General features: G+C 64.4%; 1 protein-coding gene across 4 annotated transcripts; it reads right to left on the reverse strand.

Annotated features, from left to right (window-relative positions):
* Positions 1-1,587: 1,587 nt before the first annotated feature.
* Positions 1,588-18,068, reverse strand: TMC6 (transmembrane channel like 6). Of its 4 annotated transcripts, none has more exons than XM_012756232.3 (20): positions 17,934-18,068; positions 15,945-16,083; positions 15,723-15,847; positions 15,462-15,557; positions 14,966-15,127; positions 13,615-13,720; positions 13,378-13,474; positions 12,900-13,160; positions 12,334-12,524; positions 10,624-10,768; positions 9,505-9,660; positions 8,976-9,127; positions 8,712-8,891; positions 7,176-7,271; positions 6,821-6,896; positions 6,125-6,258; positions 5,797-5,973; positions 5,651-5,729; positions 2,947-3,023; positions 1,588-2,820 (listed from the first exon to the last, which is right to left on the reverse strand). In XM_012756232.3, exons 2-20 carry the CDS (start codon positions 15,998-16,000, stop codon positions 2,787-2,789), a joined length of 2,400 nt encoding a protein of 799 aa, XP_012611686.2. In that variant the 5' UTR covers positions 16,001-16,083; positions 17,934-18,068; the 3' UTR covers positions 1,588-2,786. The 4 variants fall into 4 exon arrangements, with proteins under 4 accessions (XP_012611686.2, XP_012611687.2, XP_020136593.2 ...); XM_012756233.3 differs by having other exon boundaries at positions 17,888-18,068; XM_020281004.2 differs by lacking the exon at positions 17,934-18,068 and having other exon boundaries at positions 15,945-17,334.
* Between the last annotated feature and the right edge of the window lie 140 nt (positions 18,069-18,208).

Below are 18,208 nucleotides of genomic sequence, written 5' to 3' on the forward strand. Positions count from 1 at the left end.
ATGTCATTGTCAACGGTCCACTCAGACAGCAACTGGCAACTTCCAAGTCTTAAGTTGGTTCATTGGGCAACTATAACTAGCTTTTTTTTTTTTTTGCTTTTTTTTTGGTAGCAAAAATAATGTCCTTTACTTCTAATCAATTGATACATGTACAGCACGCCTTCGGAGGAACACCTGGGTTCGTGTTTGAATCACTGGCTGCTACCGCCTGACCCGGTGCACACACATGGTGATTCTACAGAAATGTCCTGGGCAGGTTCTTCGCCTTCCCTGTGGTAGGTAAGCTGCTTGTCCCGCCTTCCTATAGAGGAGTTGTGAGGCCTGTCACATGGGTGCACCAAATCACGACTGCTGACAGTGCTGAGTCAAGTGGTCCCCAACCTTTTTTGACACCAGCGACCGGGTTCCTAGAAGATAGTTTTCCATGGACAGGGGCAGGGCAGCACGTCGTGGGCTTGGCTCCCCCTCGGGTCATCGGGCCTTGGACTCACGGGGAGCGCCACCTTGATCCCTCGCATGCGCGATTTGCAGTGGGGTTCGTGCTCCTGCTGAGGCTGATGCCACTGCTGATCTGACAGGGTGGGGTTCGGGCGGTGATGCGAGCAATGGGGAGCAGGCGGGGTTCACTTGCTTCCTGCTGTGTGGCCAGGACGAGGGGCCACCGCAGGTTAAAGGATGGCGTCCGGATGGATTTGGCCCAGAGACCCCAGTCTCACCCAGCAGCACTCGTGCCTAGAAATGCAGCCAAAATTCGCCGCCCGGGGTCAGTGCAGGCTGCTTGCAGAGGTCCCTAAGCAACACCTGGCTTGCTGGCATCTGCCCCCAGGTGTCTGCAGAGCACAGGAGCATCCCACTGGGACTGTCCTCGGGAAGGGATAGTATTGGGTGAGAACAGGCACAGCTTAGGTGACTGTCTTCCAAATTCCACTCTAGGATGCTGAGTGCTGGCCCGTCTCCACTCTGACCCTGTTTCCCCACCCAGGGCCCAGCCCCTGCAGACATCAGACATGGGCTGTGAGCAACTGGCTAGGTCCCACTCCCCACAGGCTCCTCAAACTCAGCCTGGCTGGCCGGACCCAGGGTCACCACCCTCCCAGCCAGCCAGGAGCAGGGGCCCTGCCCCACCAGGCCTGGCTGCCCCTTTGCCTAGGAGACACCTCTCCCTACCCCCCACCACGGCTCACTTGCAACTAAAAGGTCATCAACCCCTCCCCAGCGTGCTCCCTAATTTTGCCTCCCTCCTCCTGCCCTAATAATAATTGCAAAGGCATCACCCACAGGTTGACTTACTGCTCTGGACACAGCCTGTGCCTGCCTGGCTCGCCCATGTGATGGAAGCCCCTCCGGGCACAGGTCAGGCCAACCAAGGGCAGCGTCTGGGGCGGGTGGCGCAGGGTTCCAGCCCCTGCCAGCTGGGGCTTGGCCAGCAGAGGGCGCCCTGGCCCAGCTGAGCTCCCCACAACCAAGACCAGCCCCGGAGGTGGCCCTGGTGGCGGCAGGAGGAAGGATGTGGGCGTGGCACCCACCAGCACCTACCCACACCAGGGCAGGCCCAAGTCAACAGCAGAGTCCCAAGGGACAAGCCCACTTTGCAAAATCCATTTAATCAGAATAAATAGAGTGGGGCAGGGTGGGGTCCTCTGCCCCCGCTTTCCAAAGGGGAAGCAGAGTCACTTCGCCATCCCGGTGTCCTAGCAACGTCACTGAGGAGCCAGTGTGGTCTCATGTTGGAGTCCGAGCCATGGGACAAAGGGTGACCCAGGGCGCTGGGTGAGCCTGCTCAGCCTGTTGCTGTCCCACCAGGTGTCCCCTTCTTCTGCGAGCAGGGCAGGGGGGTCGCAGCCTCCTGGGTTCTACCAGCCCTGCCAGTAGGGGCGTCAGCAAGGGGCCCAACAGACCAGGCTGGGCCAGCAAGGGACAGGCCAACACCCAACAGCTTCCAAAGAAGAGTCTAGAAAGCTCCAGGCAGGCCAGGCGAAGGCTGGGAGACACTGCAAGGACCCTCCTCTGAGGTCTTTAACGTGGGGGTGCTGGGCCTCGTGAAATTGCCTCTTCTGGGGTCAAAGGTGGTGGGTTCCAGCAATTTCACACCGTGTAACCCAGTGGCTGCCGTCACAGGCGAGGGCCAAGGAGTGCCCCACACACCCCAGCAACGGGGCCTGGGCTGCCAGTCCCTCCTCCACAGGGGAGAACCGAGGCAGGGCCCTGCAGTCTCCTGAGGCCGAGGATGAGGCCTCGTGCCTGACCTTGGGGTCCCCCGAGGCGAGCTCAGAGCCAGCATGTTTGCTCCGTGGGTTTTACTCGGAAAGGCTCCCAAACGCGGGACACGCACACAGACAGCCACTGTTCGGCCAGGGCGAGGGCCAGCCTGGGAGCTCCCCGAGGGGCCAGCCTCAGCCCGCTGCCCACCAGGCCAGGGGTCCAGAAAGGGAAAGAAACAGCCCTGGGGCTGGGATGCGTGTGCGTGCACCTGTTCACGGGTCTGCCTGTCCACCCCGAGGCCAGAGGCTGTCACATCACCCACCCTCCTGTAGTCAGGGTCCCTGCAAAGATGGCCGGCCTCGGTGGCCCCTCCCGCGACAAGAATGCTTTTGGATTTCACAGGTATCTGCGTCCCGGCCATCTCCCTTTCCCTAGGTCCAACCACAGGCCCCGGACGTCTGCCCCAGTGACAGCCACTGACCCCACGGGGAGGAGGCCCGGCCAGGCTGGCACCAAGCGACTTACAGGGGTGGCACAGGGCGCTGAGGGCAGGTCTTGCATTTCCATTTCCTCCCTCGCCAAACTTAGCTCTCCTCCTTGCCCGAGCGCCCCGCACACCTGAGGAGGAAGCACAGGGAAGGGCCTCAGCGACTCGGCCACATGGCTGCCCCCCGACCCCTGGGAGGAGGGTGGTCCTATCCCCTCCCGGCTCACAGTGGCCCCGAGCCTCCCATGGCCCCTCACCTGCTCCGCTGCCCTCTCTCCTTCCTCTCGTAGACGGAATGGAGCTTGTTGATTAAGAAGATTTTGTCCTCCCCCTCCTAGAAAGGCCAGAACACAAGGGGAAGAGAACAGTTTTCCATCCATCGATCCGTCCAGAGCCCCCCTGTTCCAGGGCTCATTTGTGGGGGGAACTTATGAGACGTATTTGACATCACAAGAAGCAAAAAGCTAAAAGAGGTGAAAGAGGCACCAAAACAAGGTTAAGGAAAATCCAAGAGCCAGGAGGTGGGCGTTTTTGTGGGTCTGAGCGTCACGGAGGCTAAGGTGAAGAGGGAAATGTGATCAGCTGCACATGACGGCCCCGAGCCAGCCTGACTCGATTTAACCTGGCCACCTACTAACTCTGCCTTGCACGAATTCCCTGCGCTCTGACCTCAGTGTCACCATCTGTAAAAGGGGAATAATAATGCAAGTCACAGGGCTTACATTTCCTATTGCTGTTGTATCAAATTACCACAAATTTTATAACTTAACACAAATGTATCATCTTCCAGTTCTGGAGATGAGAAGCTCAAAATGAGTCCCACTGTGCTACAATCGTGGCGTCGGCAGGGCTGGTTCGGGTCTAGGGGACAAGCCCGATGCCAGCTTCTAGAGCCCTCCCCCCCCATGCCATGGCTCTCAGCCCCCTCCTCCGCTCCAAAGCCTGCAAGGGCCGGTCGAGTCTCTCACGTGGCATCATCTGACCGAGCTTCCTGCCTCCCTTTTTCACCTGTAAAAACCCGGAGATTACACGGGGCCACCCAGATAATCTAGGATAGTCTCCCGTCTCAAGGTCAGCTGATGAGCAACTGTAATTCCACCTGCAACCTTCACTCGCCGACCACGTAACGCGGCACATTCCCAGGTTCCTGTCTTGGGGCATGCACAGCTTTGGGGCCGGTACCGGGCTGACCCAGGGTCTTTGGACAGTGAAAAATGAAAAGCTTATGAAGCATTTAGCAGGGGACCTGGCGCACATAAACACCAAACGGCTACTCAGATCAGCCTGGAGCCAGCAGAGCGGTTCTGGCGCCTGGTAACCAGGCTCCTCCCAGGATGCCACTTAGACACCTGCAGGGGGAACCCTTGGGGCCCCTAAGCCACACCCCCAAGCCATTTCTGTTGTGCAGTTGGCGAGTTTGGAGGGTGTGGCCCTTGAGTTCAGCTGCCCTGACCAGGCCCCAGGGAGGCTCAGTCCACCGGCCCCAAAGACTCGGGCCGGGCCACCACAGCAGGGATGGCCCTGGGTACACGCCGCAGCCAGCACCCACCTGGGGAACGGCCCTTCCGATCCCACAGAAAGGGCGAGCGGAGCCAGGATTCTCCCTAAGGCTCCTCTGCGCCCCCCACCCCAGCCCACCCGGCACCCCTAGGCTCTGAAGCACCACACAGTAGGGCAGGAGCCACTGAGCCAAAAACCTGCTTCTGACAGCTATGGCCAGGCGACCACCGAGACAGCACACAGGCTTCCAGCTCCACGTCCTGGGAGCCCACCGAGATTCACAGGCTGGGCCACAGAAAGGGCAGAAGACGGGCAGCGTGTGCCGCACCATCACGGCCCCGGCAAAGTGGGAGCTGCCCCTGCGAGCATTTCTGCTCAGGACCGGCCGCCCGAGCCCTTGCTCCTGCCACCTGCCAGCCGGCGCAGGGACACCTGTCTGCTGAGAGGCTGCGCCCGCTGTGACTGCCGGGTCCTCACCTTGGCAGACACCTAGCGCGGACCCCACACACCCCCACACGCCTGGGGACACAGGCACCCAGGGGCCCCGAAGTGGAAAAGTGCAGGAGGAAAAGACAAATAGCAACAGGGAGAGTGACGTCGGGGCACTGCGGGAGCTCAGAGCCGAGTGGCCGCCCACACCGAGCACGGCTGGCCATGCCCAGGGAGGCGAGAGGCCAGCCTGGGAGACCCAGACGGGAAATGCCTTGTTTCCAAGGTGGGCCGCCTGGGGGGCAAGCAGTGCCCCTCGGGCGGAGAACGTGGCTGCCCTGGAGAGGAGGGGGTACTCCTGAGCACTGTCCCCTCCCGCAGCTCAGTCCTGTGACAAACCATGGGGTCGCATGAAATGCGTTCCTTTGTTCTTTTTTGAGACGGAGTCTCACCTTGTTGCCTGGCTAGAATGCCGTGGCGTCAGCCTAGCTCACAGTAACCTCGACTCCTGGGCTCAAGCAATCCTCCCGAGTAGCTAGGACTACAGGCATGTGCCACCATGCCCCACTAATTTTTTCTATATATAATAGTTGGCCAATTAATTTCTTTCTATTTATAGCAGAGACGGGGTCTCGCGCTTGCTCAGGCTGGTCTTGAACTCCTGAGCTCAAAGGATCTGCCCGCCTCGGCCTCCCAGAGTGCTACAATTACAGGCGAGAGCCACCGCGCCTGGCCTCTTTTGTTCTCTTAATAAACATGTTTGCCAGGTGTGGTGGCACACACCTGTAGTCCCAGCTACTCAGGTGGGAGGCTCAGGCAGTAGGATCGTGAGTTTGAGCCCAGCCTGGGCAATATAGCAAGACCCCATCTCGAAAAAAGCGCAGGACGGATTTGATCCACGCCACTCATTCGGCAAACGACCCTTTCAACAGCCGAGGCCACAGAGAGCGTGTGGGGGCTGGGCATGGGCCAGCAGGTGAGTGGAGGAGGCGGCGCCCAGGTGTGTCCCCACAGGGGGCAGGGGGCACTCACGTGGCTGATCTGCTCCTTGAGCAGGCAGATGACCTTGCGCTGGCCCCTCACCACCTGGATGTTGAAGTAGATCACAGCCCTGCGGGAGACGGGTGTCAGGCAGGGCAGGGCCAGCGGGGACCCCCGCCCCCCAGGCCTGGACTCACAGCAGCAGGGCCGACAGCAGGAAGATGACGAAGGTGTTTTCCACCAGGTGCCGGTGCAGCCAGGGCAGCCAGGAGAGCCGGGGCCCCGCCGCCTCCAGGTGGCGCACCCACGCCGTGCCCGCCCCGTACATGGTGTCCAGGCTCCGGAAGGGGCCGCACACGCTCGAGGGCTTCACCCTGGGGACGAGGGTGAGCGCACCCCTCAGCCTGCGCGGCGGCCCCCGGCTCCCCCCAGCCGCCCCGCTCCAGCCCCGGCCCCGCACGGGCTCCCGCACCCGCCTGGATGGCGGGGAGCCCCGGGCTCCCCCACCCGCCGCCCCGGACTCACTGCCAGACGGCGTAGCAGAGGAAGACGGCGGCGCCCAGGAAGGCCGGGAAGCACAGCAGCGAGAGGAACACGGTGCTCATGTGCGAGGCCAGCCAGGGCCTGCGCGGCGCCTGGCAGTTGGCCAGGAGGCTCGTCTGGGGGACCAAGGCTGCGCTCTAACACTGCCCAGCACCCCACGCCCCCAGCCTGGCGGGCCCCAGCTGAGAGCCCCCACCCCACGGTGCCTGGGGGTTCACAGGGCAGACAGGCACACGGGGGGACTTGCCCGGGGACGCTGGCACAGGAAGGGCCGACTGACAGCTGCACTGACCACGTCGCACCCAGCCCCCGCTCAGTGTGCTCCCTCGGTCCCCTCTAGAACAGCCCCCGCGGCACAGCGGGGACATACAGGACCAGAAGGCAGAGGAGCTGCCCAGAGCCAGGGCACACCCAGGCTCACGTCCCGCAGCACCTGGCCCTAAGCGCCCACCCAGTGCACAGGCACCTGGTCGTGGCCTGTGAGCCCAGCGGCTGCTGCCCGGACTGCCAGAGACAGGGGAGGGCCCAGCCCGTCCCTGCAGGCCGAGGGACAGACCCGAGGGCGGCCCGGGACGCCAGCCGCAGGCCACTCGGGAGACAGAGGGCTCCAAAGTCCCGGGTCTGCCCAGCCGAGTCTTGGGCCGCCCGCCAGGACCAGCCCGGCAGCAGCAGCGTTACCTTCTTGACGTGGAAGAGGAGCAGCAGCTTCAGGATCTGCACGGCGGGGAGGAGGGGCGAGAAGAGGACCCCCAGCCTGGGGAGGGAGGGCGCTGTGCTCAGAGGCTGGGGCACGACCCTGGCGGCTCCCCAGGGCAGGGCTGGGACAGGCTGCCTCGGTGCCCTACCCTCCCTGAGACCACGGGGAGGGCAAGCGGGGGTGGCCGCGGACGGGGCCGGCCACAGCCCTGCAGAGTCCCAATCTGGCCTTGCCGTGGCCCCGGGAGGAGGCAGGTGCAGGGTCCCCAGGGGCCACCAACTGAGGGGCTCAGCCCTCCTCAGGGGCCAGGCAGGAGGCAAGTGGGAAGGGGCTCACCAGGTCAGAGTCTGCCCGTAAATCAGCTCCAGAACATTCCGGGCGATGTCAAACTCAGGCTTCCGCCTCGTCTTTGTTGTCTTCTCAGAGATAACCCTGGGCGGAGGGACAGCCCCGAGGCTCAGACCGGAGGGCCTAGCCTGGGGAGACCAGCCCTGCTCCCCACCCCTGCAAGGTGCGCCCGGGCCTGGGGACACCCACACACCGAGCTGACATCCCGACCCTTCCCTCAGGGTGCCCAGCGAGCGTCAGGGAGAGAGGGCAGCCTGGTCCCCACCCCAGGGGCTCGACGCAGCGGCCGCCGCCCCTCGGGCGCGTTTCTCGGCGGGTCCAGACACCCGGCTCCAAACACGCTGGATCAGCATCGAACATCTCGCTGGATGTTCAGGCCGGGCGCGGGGGCTCCCGCCTGTGATCCCAGCACTCTGGGAGGCCGAGGCGGGAGGAGCGCTCAAGCTCAGGAGTTCGAGACCAGCCTGACCAAGAGCAAGACCCCCGTCTCTACTAAAAATAGAAACAAATTAGCTAGACAACTAAAAATATATAGAAAAAATTAGCCGGGCATGGTGGTGCCTGCCCGTAGTCCCAGCTACTCGGGAGGCTGAGGCAGGAGGATCACTTAAGCCCAGGAGTTGGAGGCTGCAGTGAGCTATGATGACACCACGGCACTCCAGCCAGGGGTGACAGAGACAGACTCTGTCTCAAAAAAAAAAAAAAGTTTACTGTAAATTCTTAAAATCTTGCTTTTTTATTATCATTGAATTCATATATTCTTTTTAAATTCATTTTTCTATTGAATTGTTTAATTTTCTTTGATTCTTACCAACAACGAGCTTGGACAAATTCACCTATTCTTGAAGAAAACACAAAAAGAAGGAATAAAAAAACACCTGAAGTGCTAGAACCCACACGGGCTACCAGAACATTCCGAATGTGCCCTCCCTTTGTCTGCAGGACGGAGAGTCCCAGGCACACATGGCTTCCGCCCCCTTTCCTTTCCGATCTAAAAGGGCGTGAGGGCCGGGCGCGGTGGCTCACGCCTGTAATCCTAGCACTCTGGGAGGCCGAGGCGGGCAGATTGCTCAAGGTCAGGAGTTCAAAACCAGCCTGAGCGAGACCCCGTCTCTACCATAAAAATAGAAAGAAATTAATTGGCCAACTAATATATATAATATAAAAATCAGCTGGGCATGGTGGCTCGTGCCTGTAGTCCCAGCTACTCAGGAGGCTGAGGCAGGAGGATCGTTTGAGCCCAGGAGTTTGAGGTTGCTGTGAGCTAGGCTGACGCCACGGCACTCACTCTAGCCTAGGCAAGAAAGCGAGACTGTCTCAAAAAAAAATAAAATAAAAAAATAAAAGGGTGTGAGGCCGCGTTCTCGGTCTAGCGACCTTTTCCCAGAGAGCCGCCGTGGGCGCCGGCACAGGCCCCGACATGTGAGGTCAGGCCAGAGAACCTTGCAAGCCCCCCCCCTGCCCCCTCCCCACCCCCTCCCGGCCCGGGTGGGGAGCCCGGCAGCCCAGGGCGGGGGCGCTCACCGCCACACCAGCTCCCCGAAGAGCGTGTCCAGCAGCACGAAGAGCAAGTCCAGCACCACGAAGCGGTACAGCTCCTGGCCCACAACGTCCTCCCAGCACTGGTCCTGCAGGGCGCCCACCCTGCGGCCCAGCCAGTGGTAGCAGAGCACCCCTAGGGTGGCCATCTTGAGGACGAGGTTCCTACGGAGGGGGGGGCGCGGAGGCTGAGGAGGGTGGGGGGGGAACGGGAGACGCACTCCAGGGCCCACCCTCCAGGCCACTCACCTGCCAATGGCCACGTACACCTCCAGCACCGGGGAGTCGTGGGGCTCCAGGGCGGCCAGGCCGCGGTACAGGTAGGGGGCCCCCAGGTTGAGCAGGCAGACCACCAGGGGCAGCGCCAGCAGGGCCACCTCCTGGCCAGCAGCCACCGGGCCCTGCCAGGGCAGCAGAGGAGGGGAGGGTCACCACGGGTGCCCCTCGATGGACAGGGGCAGCTGGGAGAGGGGGCGGGGGAAGGTCAGACCAGGCAGGCAGCCCCTCCCCCCCGACCCAGCCCACCCCTCGCCCTCCGCTCACGCTGCACAGAAGTGGGGGGCACAGCTGGCGGGAAAGGAAAGAGAAACCAAGAAGACAGAAAAGTGGGGGAGGGCGGGAGACAGGACGAGGGGTGAGTCAAAGCAGGGGCCAGGAGGCAGCCCCAGCACGGTGGGTGGGCACATGGGACCCTGTGGCCAGGATGGAGTCAGGGCACGGACACCCCCGGGGACAGGCGCCCAGAGCCGCAAAGGCCAGGCTCCCCCGCTGCGGGCACCTGGAGCATGAGCTCTGAGAAGGCGTGGACGGCCGCGGCGCAGCCCAGCACGGTCGCCAGACACAGCAGCCACACGAGCCCCAGCACGGCCACCTGCCGCAGCCTCCCGCACACGCTCCGGGCGCGCTGCCGCAGCTGCCACTCGGCCAGCAGCTCCTGCGGGGGACAGTGTGTTCCTGTCACCTGCTCCAGGGCACAGGCGGACACACCAGCAGGCGTGAGGGGAATGGGGTCGAGGGTGGAGGAGCAGCTGCCCGACAGCCCCGCCCACCCCGGGCCCTCCCTGCGGGCCAGGAGGACACGGGACCCAGCCGGCCGCCCCAGCCCGGCCCCAGGAAGCCTGCAGAGCTGCCCTGCCGCCTGTCTTTTCCCTGTTCCCTGTGGATGTGGGGGGCCCCCAGTGACCAGGAGACTCCTAGGTGTGGAGGGCACCTGCCCCCAACGCGAGCCCCCCAAGGACGGTGGGACAGTGGCCCGGCTCATGGGCCGTAGCTCTGAGTCAGCACAAGAAACTCCAGGAAGGCAGAGAACCTTCCACGAGGCCCAGCTCTGCTGCCTCCTGGCCCCATGCGTGACCCCTGACAACGGACGTAATCTCTGTGCCTCAGTTTCCTCACTGTAGCATAGGGAAGATAACAGTCCTTAGCCACTGGGCTCCCATGGCCATCAGCTGAGCTGACGCCAGCCAGGAGCACGTGCCACCTGGAGCCCGGGCCTCAGGGCAGGACGCGCTGGCTCCCAGGAGGGGCCATGCAAGCAGGCCAAGCTCCCCGGCGGGGGCTTTGACCCCAGGGTCCCCAGCCAGAGCACATATACCCACTGAAACCCGCCAGGTGCAGCTTCTGTGACGCTGGCTCCTGCCTGGCTGTTCATGGGGCTGTGGCGCTAGCACCCGCCAGCAGACAACAGCGGCAGCCCCTAACCGAGAGGCGTGTGCAGGAAGAAAAATGGGGGCCCACCTTGGCCCTGTTAGCAGAAGACCCCAGTCCCCCGAGGTCAGCTCACACACAGACAGCTCCGGACCACAGTCTGGCCATTTGGTCTGGGGGCACCGCTGTGGGGTTCCAGGGCGGGGTTGGGGGACAGCGGGCACAGCCCCGGGTCCCCTCAGGTGCTCACCTTCAGCCGGGTGCGGATGTTGTCCTGCTGGAGGCGCGAGGCCCGCTTCTGAGTCACCTTGTAGTCCCAGGAGCAGAAGACGGTGATGGCGTGGACGCCAGAGGTGCTGCCCACCCGGTAGCTCTCCCCAAAAGCGTGGGCCATGCTGGGAGCAGGGACAGGTGCGGGTTGGATGAGGGGCACGGAGGCCAGCGGGAGAAGGCAGACGGGACGCCCTGCGGCTGAAACCCCCCACCCACTCAGGAGCCCTCCAAGAGCAGGATGCGCCCCACCGCTGGGCCAGCCTCCTGGTGGAGACCGCCAGCCACTCGAGACCAGCCCTGTCCAATACAGTGCCCACCAGCCCCAAGCGCCGAGGAGGGGGGCAGGGCTGCCCCACCGAGACAAGGTACAGAGGACTCTGGGCTCACCTCAGGGCCTTTGCCCCGCCCATCACAATGTCCAAAATACCCTCCTTCTTCTTTCCTGCCCATTTTTTTTTCTTTTTTTTTTTTGAGACAGAGTCTCGCTTTGTTGCCCAGGCTAGAGTGAGTGCCGTGGCGTCAGCCTAGCTCACAGCAACCTCAAACTCCTGGGCTCAAGGAATCCTCCTGCCTCAGCCTCCCGAGTAGCTGGGACTACAGGCATGTGCCACCATGCCCGGCTAATTTTTTATATATATATGTTGGCCAATTAATTTCTTTGTATTTATAGTAGAGGCGGGGTCTCGCTCTTGCTCAGGCTGGTTTTGAACTCCTGACCTCGAGCAATCCGCCCGCCTCAGCCTCCCAGAGAGCTAGGATTACAGGCGTGAGCCACCGCGCCCGGCCCTCTTTTTTTTTTTTTGAGACAGAGTCTCACTTTGTTGCCCAGGCTAGAGTGAGTGCCGTGGAGTCAGCCTAGCTCACAGCAACCTCAAACTCCTGGGCTCAAGTGATCCTACTGCCTCAGCCTCCCGAGTAGCTGGGACTACAGGCATGTGCCACCATGCCCGGCTAATTTTTTCTATATATATCAGTTGGCCAACTAATTTCTTTCTATTTATAGTAGAGATGGGGTCTCGCTCTTGCTCAGGCTGGTTTCGAACTCCTGACCTTCAGCAATCCGCCCGCCTAGGCCTCCCAGAGAGCTAGGATTACAGGAGTGAGCCACCGCACCCGGCCTTTCCTGCCCATTCTTACTTAATCTCTCGATATAGGGGCAAGTGCCACCTCCCCTGGCATGCCAGCCTGACTCCTTGCCCAGTGTTCCCCTAACACTTGGGCAAACACCTCCAGGGCTCCTGGATTGTCCCAGCCCATTCATTGGTCTATCTTCTTCCAGGGACAGTAAGCTCCTCTAGGGCAGGCACCATGCTCAATTTAGCTTCCTGCCCTGAGCTGAGCACAGGGAACGTGTGTGGGATGGGTGGGTGGGTAGATAGATGGATGAATGGGTAGATGAGTGCATGAATAGATGGATGAGCAGATGGATGGATGGATGAGTGGATAGATAGGTGGATGGATAGATGGATGGAAAAGTGGATGGATGGATGAGTGGATGGATAGGAGGATGGATGGATGAGTGGGTGAGTGGATAGATGAATGGACAGGTGGATGGAGGGATGAGTTGGTGAGTGGGTGGGTGCATAGATGGATAGAAGGAAGGAAGGATCAATGGATGAGTCAAAGGATGGATGGCTGGATGCATCAACGGTGCCCAGAGCAGCTTCATAAGGTCAAGGACCATTACCTGTACACCAGGGTGATGCAGGTGATGAAGAAGGCCACCCCCACAGTGAAGAGGTAGGCCAGGGGCATATTGTAGGGCAGGCCGCCTGCCCTGGGTCTGCACTGGCCACCCTGCAGGGGGTGGCCACATGGCTGGTTCAGTGTGGCATTGGTGTAGTAGCCGTAGTACATGACGGTGTGGGTGAAGCAGCCCTGTGGGGGACGCCGGCTGAGTTAGGGACTCTCCCCACCCCGCCTCCCCCGACCCACCTTCACGTCTCCAGAGGCAGAGGGAGCCCAGCCCTGGGGAAGGGCCCAGGTGGGGGCAGCAAGGAAACTCATGGGCCAAAGGCCGCCGCAATCCTGGGCCTCCCCAGCCCCACGGGAACCAGGGCACAGTGGACACCAAGGAGCAGCTGACAGGGAGGTGGGGAGCTGGCTGTGGCCACCCAGAGTGACAACATGGGGTGGGGACAGGGACAGGGTCCACAGGAAAGCTGGGACAAGACGGGGAGGCAGTGCCGAGGCAGCAGCCGAAGATGGGTGCCCCTGCCTGGCCCAGACGTCCAGGCTGGTGCGGGCTCTCACCGCGCCCGTGAGGAGCTCCAGGCCCGTGCAGCCGGGGCCGGGGCCGGGGCCGGGGTCCGGCGGGAAGGCAGCCTGCACGCCCACCACAAAGGCCAGCAGCGGCAGCAGCAGCAGGGCATTGAAGGCCACCAGGGTCTTGAGGAAGAGGAAGTAGGAGAGCACGCTGGATCCGAACTGGCCCCCGATGCGCTTGAGGGCGTAGCGCCAGGGCGTCAGGGCGTGCAGGCCTGAGAGCAGCGCGAGCCCCAGGCTGTGCAAGGCCTGTGGGGACGGCAGTGGGAGGCCTGAGGGCCAGGCCGGAGGGAGCCCCGCCTGCCCCACGCCCAGGGCCCAGGCACCCAGCAGAGGGAGGACAGGACCCCGGACAGGCCACTCACAGGCCCAGAGCAAAACAGGGGCTGGGAGACCCCCGGGCGCAGGACAGCGGCAGGAGACAGGGCGGCCGCCCCTCCCGCCAGCCCGGCGCAGGAGCCCCTACCAGGACACAGGCGTCCCCGAGCCGGCTGCAGCAGGAGAGGAGCCCACCACGGCCAGGCTGGCCCCTCCGCTTCCCGCGGGGGCTCTGGCTCTTCTCTCTGGGGACAGAGGCAGCCGCGGGGGCCTGGGCTCAGGAGGGGCCTGACTGCCCCCGGGGACCACCCACCCACCTCCGCCTGACCACCCGGCCCAGGCAAGGACGTGGGTCTCAGGGCCACATGTGCGGGCGGGCACTCACCGCAGGCTGCGTTTCTCCGCCAGGCTCAAGGGCATCCCGCGGAGCATGTGGTCGCGGTGGGCGGCCGACAGGCCCTGAAGCTCCTTCACCAGGAGGTTCCTCTTCTCTGCGGAGAGGAATGAGCAGGCCCTGCCCATCCCGCAGCAGCCGCCCACCTGCCACGGACGCGACCTGGACAAGCCTGTCTGCCCCGCGGCACCCTCCCAGCATGGGCCTCTGGCCACCCTCCCACCAGGCCGGCCGAGTGGCCCGAGTGGCCCCCTCTGCCCGTACAGCTGAAGCCAGACCCGGGCCAGCAGTCAGGGCGTCCCAGGCCTGCCACAAAGCTCACTCCGGACTCCCCGCCAGCCTGGCCACCCTCACTCTCCCACCCCCGCCCCCTGGAGCCCAGCAGTCCCCTCCCCCTCCCCCACCAGGTCCCCAGCATCTGCCCCCACTCCCTGGCAAGGCTCACCCTCAAGGGGCGAGTGGCGGAGGGCGGACTGGCCCGGGTCCTCCCTGCCCCGACGCTGGGCTGTCCCCACCCCCACCCCGTTTCTCTCTGGAGGCCCAGCCAGGGTCCCCTGGGGCCTCGACATTAAGTTCCAGGACCCAGAGGAGTTCTTCCCTCCTCTAACGGGTCAACAGCACAGCGTGGGCCTGGAAGGGTGGCTACGGGCCTCCTCGCACCTCCGCGCCCAGCCAGGTGGGTGCTACTTTAACCCCAATTTCACAGATAGGAAATGACACTTGGCCCGGGTTGCAGAGTAAGCAGTGACCTGACCCCGAGCCCACAGCACCCTGCCCTGCTCCATCACCCCCCAGCTGGGGCAGGGCCCCTGGAAAGTGCCCAAGGCCTGGGGAGGCAGAGCCCCCAGAAAGGGACCAGGCAGAAGGGACAGCGTCGGGGACCTCCTCAAGCTCCTCAGCTGGTTGAGGACCAGCCTGTGAGAATGGTCCCCGCTCCCCCTAGTCCCTCCACACTGGCCTCAGCACCTTTGCACACGCTCTCTGCCCTAGCGCTGCCTCCTCCAGGAAGCCTCCCTGCACCCCTCTAGGCTGGGCTGGTTTCTGCACTGAGCTTCTCTCTTCTCTGCGCTTTACCCGTGCGCTTATCCATTTCTTTGGTCCTCGTCTGTCTCACGGGGCAGGCGGTTAGCCGCCCGGGAGCGGAAGGCCTGGTTTCCACCGCCGCGTCCCCGAAGCCTGGCCCCGAGGCCACAACCCTCCACGAGCTCGAAGGACGTTTGTGGCGTGCACTGAATGCCTGCCTGCCGTGGGGCCAGCCCCTTGCAGCCTGAAAGTGCTCCACTCTCCTGCCCTCCGAGGTCCCGGCAGCTGGCGTCTGCCTGGGCCGGGCGGGCTCACTCACCCTCCTCCTTCTGGGCCGCGGGGTCCAGCTCAAGGTCGTAGAGGCGGATGCTGGGTCGGGCTGAGCGTGTCACCACGTCCCCAAGCAGGGGCCGGCCGCTCCTGCGCCGCAGCTGCACGGTGCGGTTGTAGTACTGGGAGATGATGGCGCCACGGCTGCGGCCTATGGAAGCAGCTGGGCAGGGCTGGGCCGGCCAGGCCGGACCCCGAGCCCCTCCCGGGACGGCCCTTGCACCGGGCCTCGCCATCCCTCACCCCTTCCCAGGACCCAGGAAAATCCCTGCACCAGAGACCTTGGGCGCCGCTGGGCTCCCAAGAACCTATTTTTATCCCCGGGATGACTCGAGTCATTTTTAGAACCCAGCGAGGGCTGCATGGGGCCGTGCGGGGCCTCCACGCAGCAGTCGGGGTGGCCCAGGAGCCCACATGGCTGAAACCCCTGCCCGGCCCATGGGCTGGGGTCAATGTCGGGGCCAAGGGCAGAGGGTCCCACTCACCAATCGTGCGACTGGGCATGCTGGCCAAGATGCGCAGTGTGGCCGCGCTGTGGACCGGGCCACCTTCGGGCCCCAGGAGGGTCTCGTGGCCACTGCCTACCAAGTAAGAAAGACTTGGCTGGAGGTCCTGGAGGTGCCCTTGGCTGGTCTCTCCCACCCTACCCCCACCGCAGGCCTGCAGACAGCTGGGAGGGCTGTCCCGAGAGGCTGGGAAGCCCAAGTCCCTGTCCACACCGTCCTGGCATCCAGGCCCGGGCTTACCTGGGGCCCCCGGCTCCCTCTCCTGCAGCTCCAGCCCCTCCTCAGCCACCCACCGGCTCTGCTCCTGGATGAGCTGGTGGAAGGAATCGTGCACTTCGCTCTCATCGTAGGGGCTGAGCTCCTGGCTGCAGGGGGTAGAGGCGCCAGGCTCCAGCCACCCGTCTCCCCCAACCAGGCCATGATACGCCCCAGCCCACCAGCCCCCAGACCCACAGTGCTTACCCCTGGTCCCCTGGGGTCTCAGGGACATCGAGGACAAAGGCCAGTGGTTGGGCCATGTCTGCGGCCCACACCCAGCCGGCCTGCAGACCTAGGCCAGCTCCGGGCCTGGGCGCCGACTCCAGAGCCTCCCGCTAGGCATCTGCGGAGACAGGGAGCAAGTTGGCCTTCAATGCCCGGCTCGCGTCCAAACCGCCCACTCCCCTGGGGACGGTGGGAGGTGCCACTCACAGCCCAGGCGGCTGAGCCCCCATCCTGCCCCAACCACAGCTGAACTCGTGGTCAGGTGAGTGGCCCCAAATAAGCGGGAGGCCAGAATGGACCGAGGGGACGGCCCCTTCCACTGCCCAGGCTGGAGGGGGAAGGAGGGGGAAGGAGGGAGGGAGGAAGGGGGTTGCAGTTCCCCATCTGCTTCCTGCATGTCGCCAGTCGTGGGGAAATGGGGAAGGGGCAGGGTGCCTGTGGACACAGCCCCTCCCAGCCCTCCATTCCCAGGGTTCTGGCCCAGAGAACCTCCCGCTTGAAGAGAAAGGTCAGCTCAGAGGCCTTCCCTGTACCCGCCCTGTGACCTAAAGCACTTCCTCCAGCAGGAAGCCAGCCTGGGCCTCAGCCCCCAGCCCAGGAGGAAGCAGGAGACAGGACGGCCTCCCGGTCACATCACACACAAGCCCACGGGGTCACTCCAGGTCACTCCTGCGGGGGCTCCAAGGTCCTCCTGTTCTCAGGAGACCCACACCCCCACATTCCATCAGCCAGGCGCAGCCAGCTGGAGGGAGGGGCCGGCCTTAAACAGGCCCTTTGTCCCAGCTCTGCCGTGACCATCACCCACAGTCACTGACACAATCAGAACCACAGCGGCCTTGTCTGGGGCTGCAGCCCCGGGTCTGTTCACCCCGTGGGAGTGGGGTGGGAGCAACAGGCTCCCACAGGGCTCTGCCCGGCCTGGCTGTGGCCGCCCTGCCCTCCAGGCCTCCCCACCCTCACCCCTGGGAGCCCCGGACTCAGGAAAGTTGGCTCAGCCCAAGGGCGTGGGCAAGACCGGTGGGGCCCTGAGGAGCCGCAGGGCGGGGTGCCAGACAGCGTCGGGATGCGCAGTGCGAGCTGCCCCCCACCACGCAATCCCTCCCCGCGCCCGCCCGAGAAATCCGGCCTGGACCCCGGCTCAGCCTCAGCCGGAAAGTTGCGAGGTGGGGCCGAGGGTGCCCGTCCTGGCCCTGGAGCCGGCTCCTTCCTCCCGAGCGACCTGCGCGCTCAGGCCCACAGGCTCCGGCGCCCGTCTCCACCACCTCTCCCGCACGAGGGGCGCGAGGAGGCCGCGGGGCTGGGACCCCGGCTGCCCGCCCTGGCGGTGGGGACTTCGCCCCGCAGAGACCCAGCGCCCTGGCACCCTGCCCCCAGGCCGCGGCAGGTCTGGCGGGGGTTTCCGGGGCGCACCATTCCTGAGCCAGGTGGGGAGGGGCAGGGTGCCGCCGTTTCCTGGAACCCCCACCCAGGCAGCTGCGAGTCCTCCGGGCGCAGCCGCTGCCCAGGAAGAGTCGCAACCCGGCCTCAGAGCCCAGGGGCCACAGCACCGCCGGAGCCCCCGACCCCCGCTGGCCACTCACCCAGGTCCCCGCCCCTCGTGGCCAGTGGTACCGGCCCGCGCGACCCGGCCGGGGTCACACCACCGCGCCCCCGCTGCGCGGGGCTGGCCGGGTGGCCTGGAACTGCAGTGCCCGCGCCCCCACCGCCCCTCCCGCGCCCAGCTGGGGTCCAAGCCAGAGAGCCAAACCCCGGGACACCCAGGACAGCTCGGCCGCCAAGCGGCCCCGAGGCCGAAAGGAATTCGGAGGGGTGGAGCTGGCGCCGCAGGGGAGAACCAGCCCGGGCTGGCAGGACCTGCGCGTCGCCTGCACCCCGGGGCTGCGGCCCAGCCGGGACCCCGCACCCGGAGCCCGGCCGCTCACCTGGGAGGTGCCCGGGAGGAGGGGCCCGAGCCTATGGGTGGCTCACCTGTGTCCCGCAAGGGCCGCCGGGAGCCGCGCCTGGGCTGCGCCTCCCGAGGGAGGGGCCGCAGGGTCAGCGGGAGGGTTGACAAAGGGTCCCTGGGGGCCACTGAGACAGACGGCATGGCCCGGCCCACTCGGCAGTCACGTGACCCGGCTCCCGCCCGCGGGCCCCCGTCTTATTCTGAGCGCCCGGCGGCGGCGACGTGCCCTTCCCGCCAACTTCCGACACCTCCTGGCACTCCACCGCCGGTGTCAGCAGGGTGAGGGCGGCGGAGTGTC

This window comes from Microcebus murinus, chromosome 18 (assembly GCF_040939455.1).
Source record: "Microcebus murinus isolate Inina chromosome 18, M.murinus_Inina_mat1.0, whole genome shotgun sequence".
NCBI lineage: Eukaryota > Metazoa > Chordata > Mammalia > Primates > Cheirogaleidae > Microcebus > Microcebus murinus.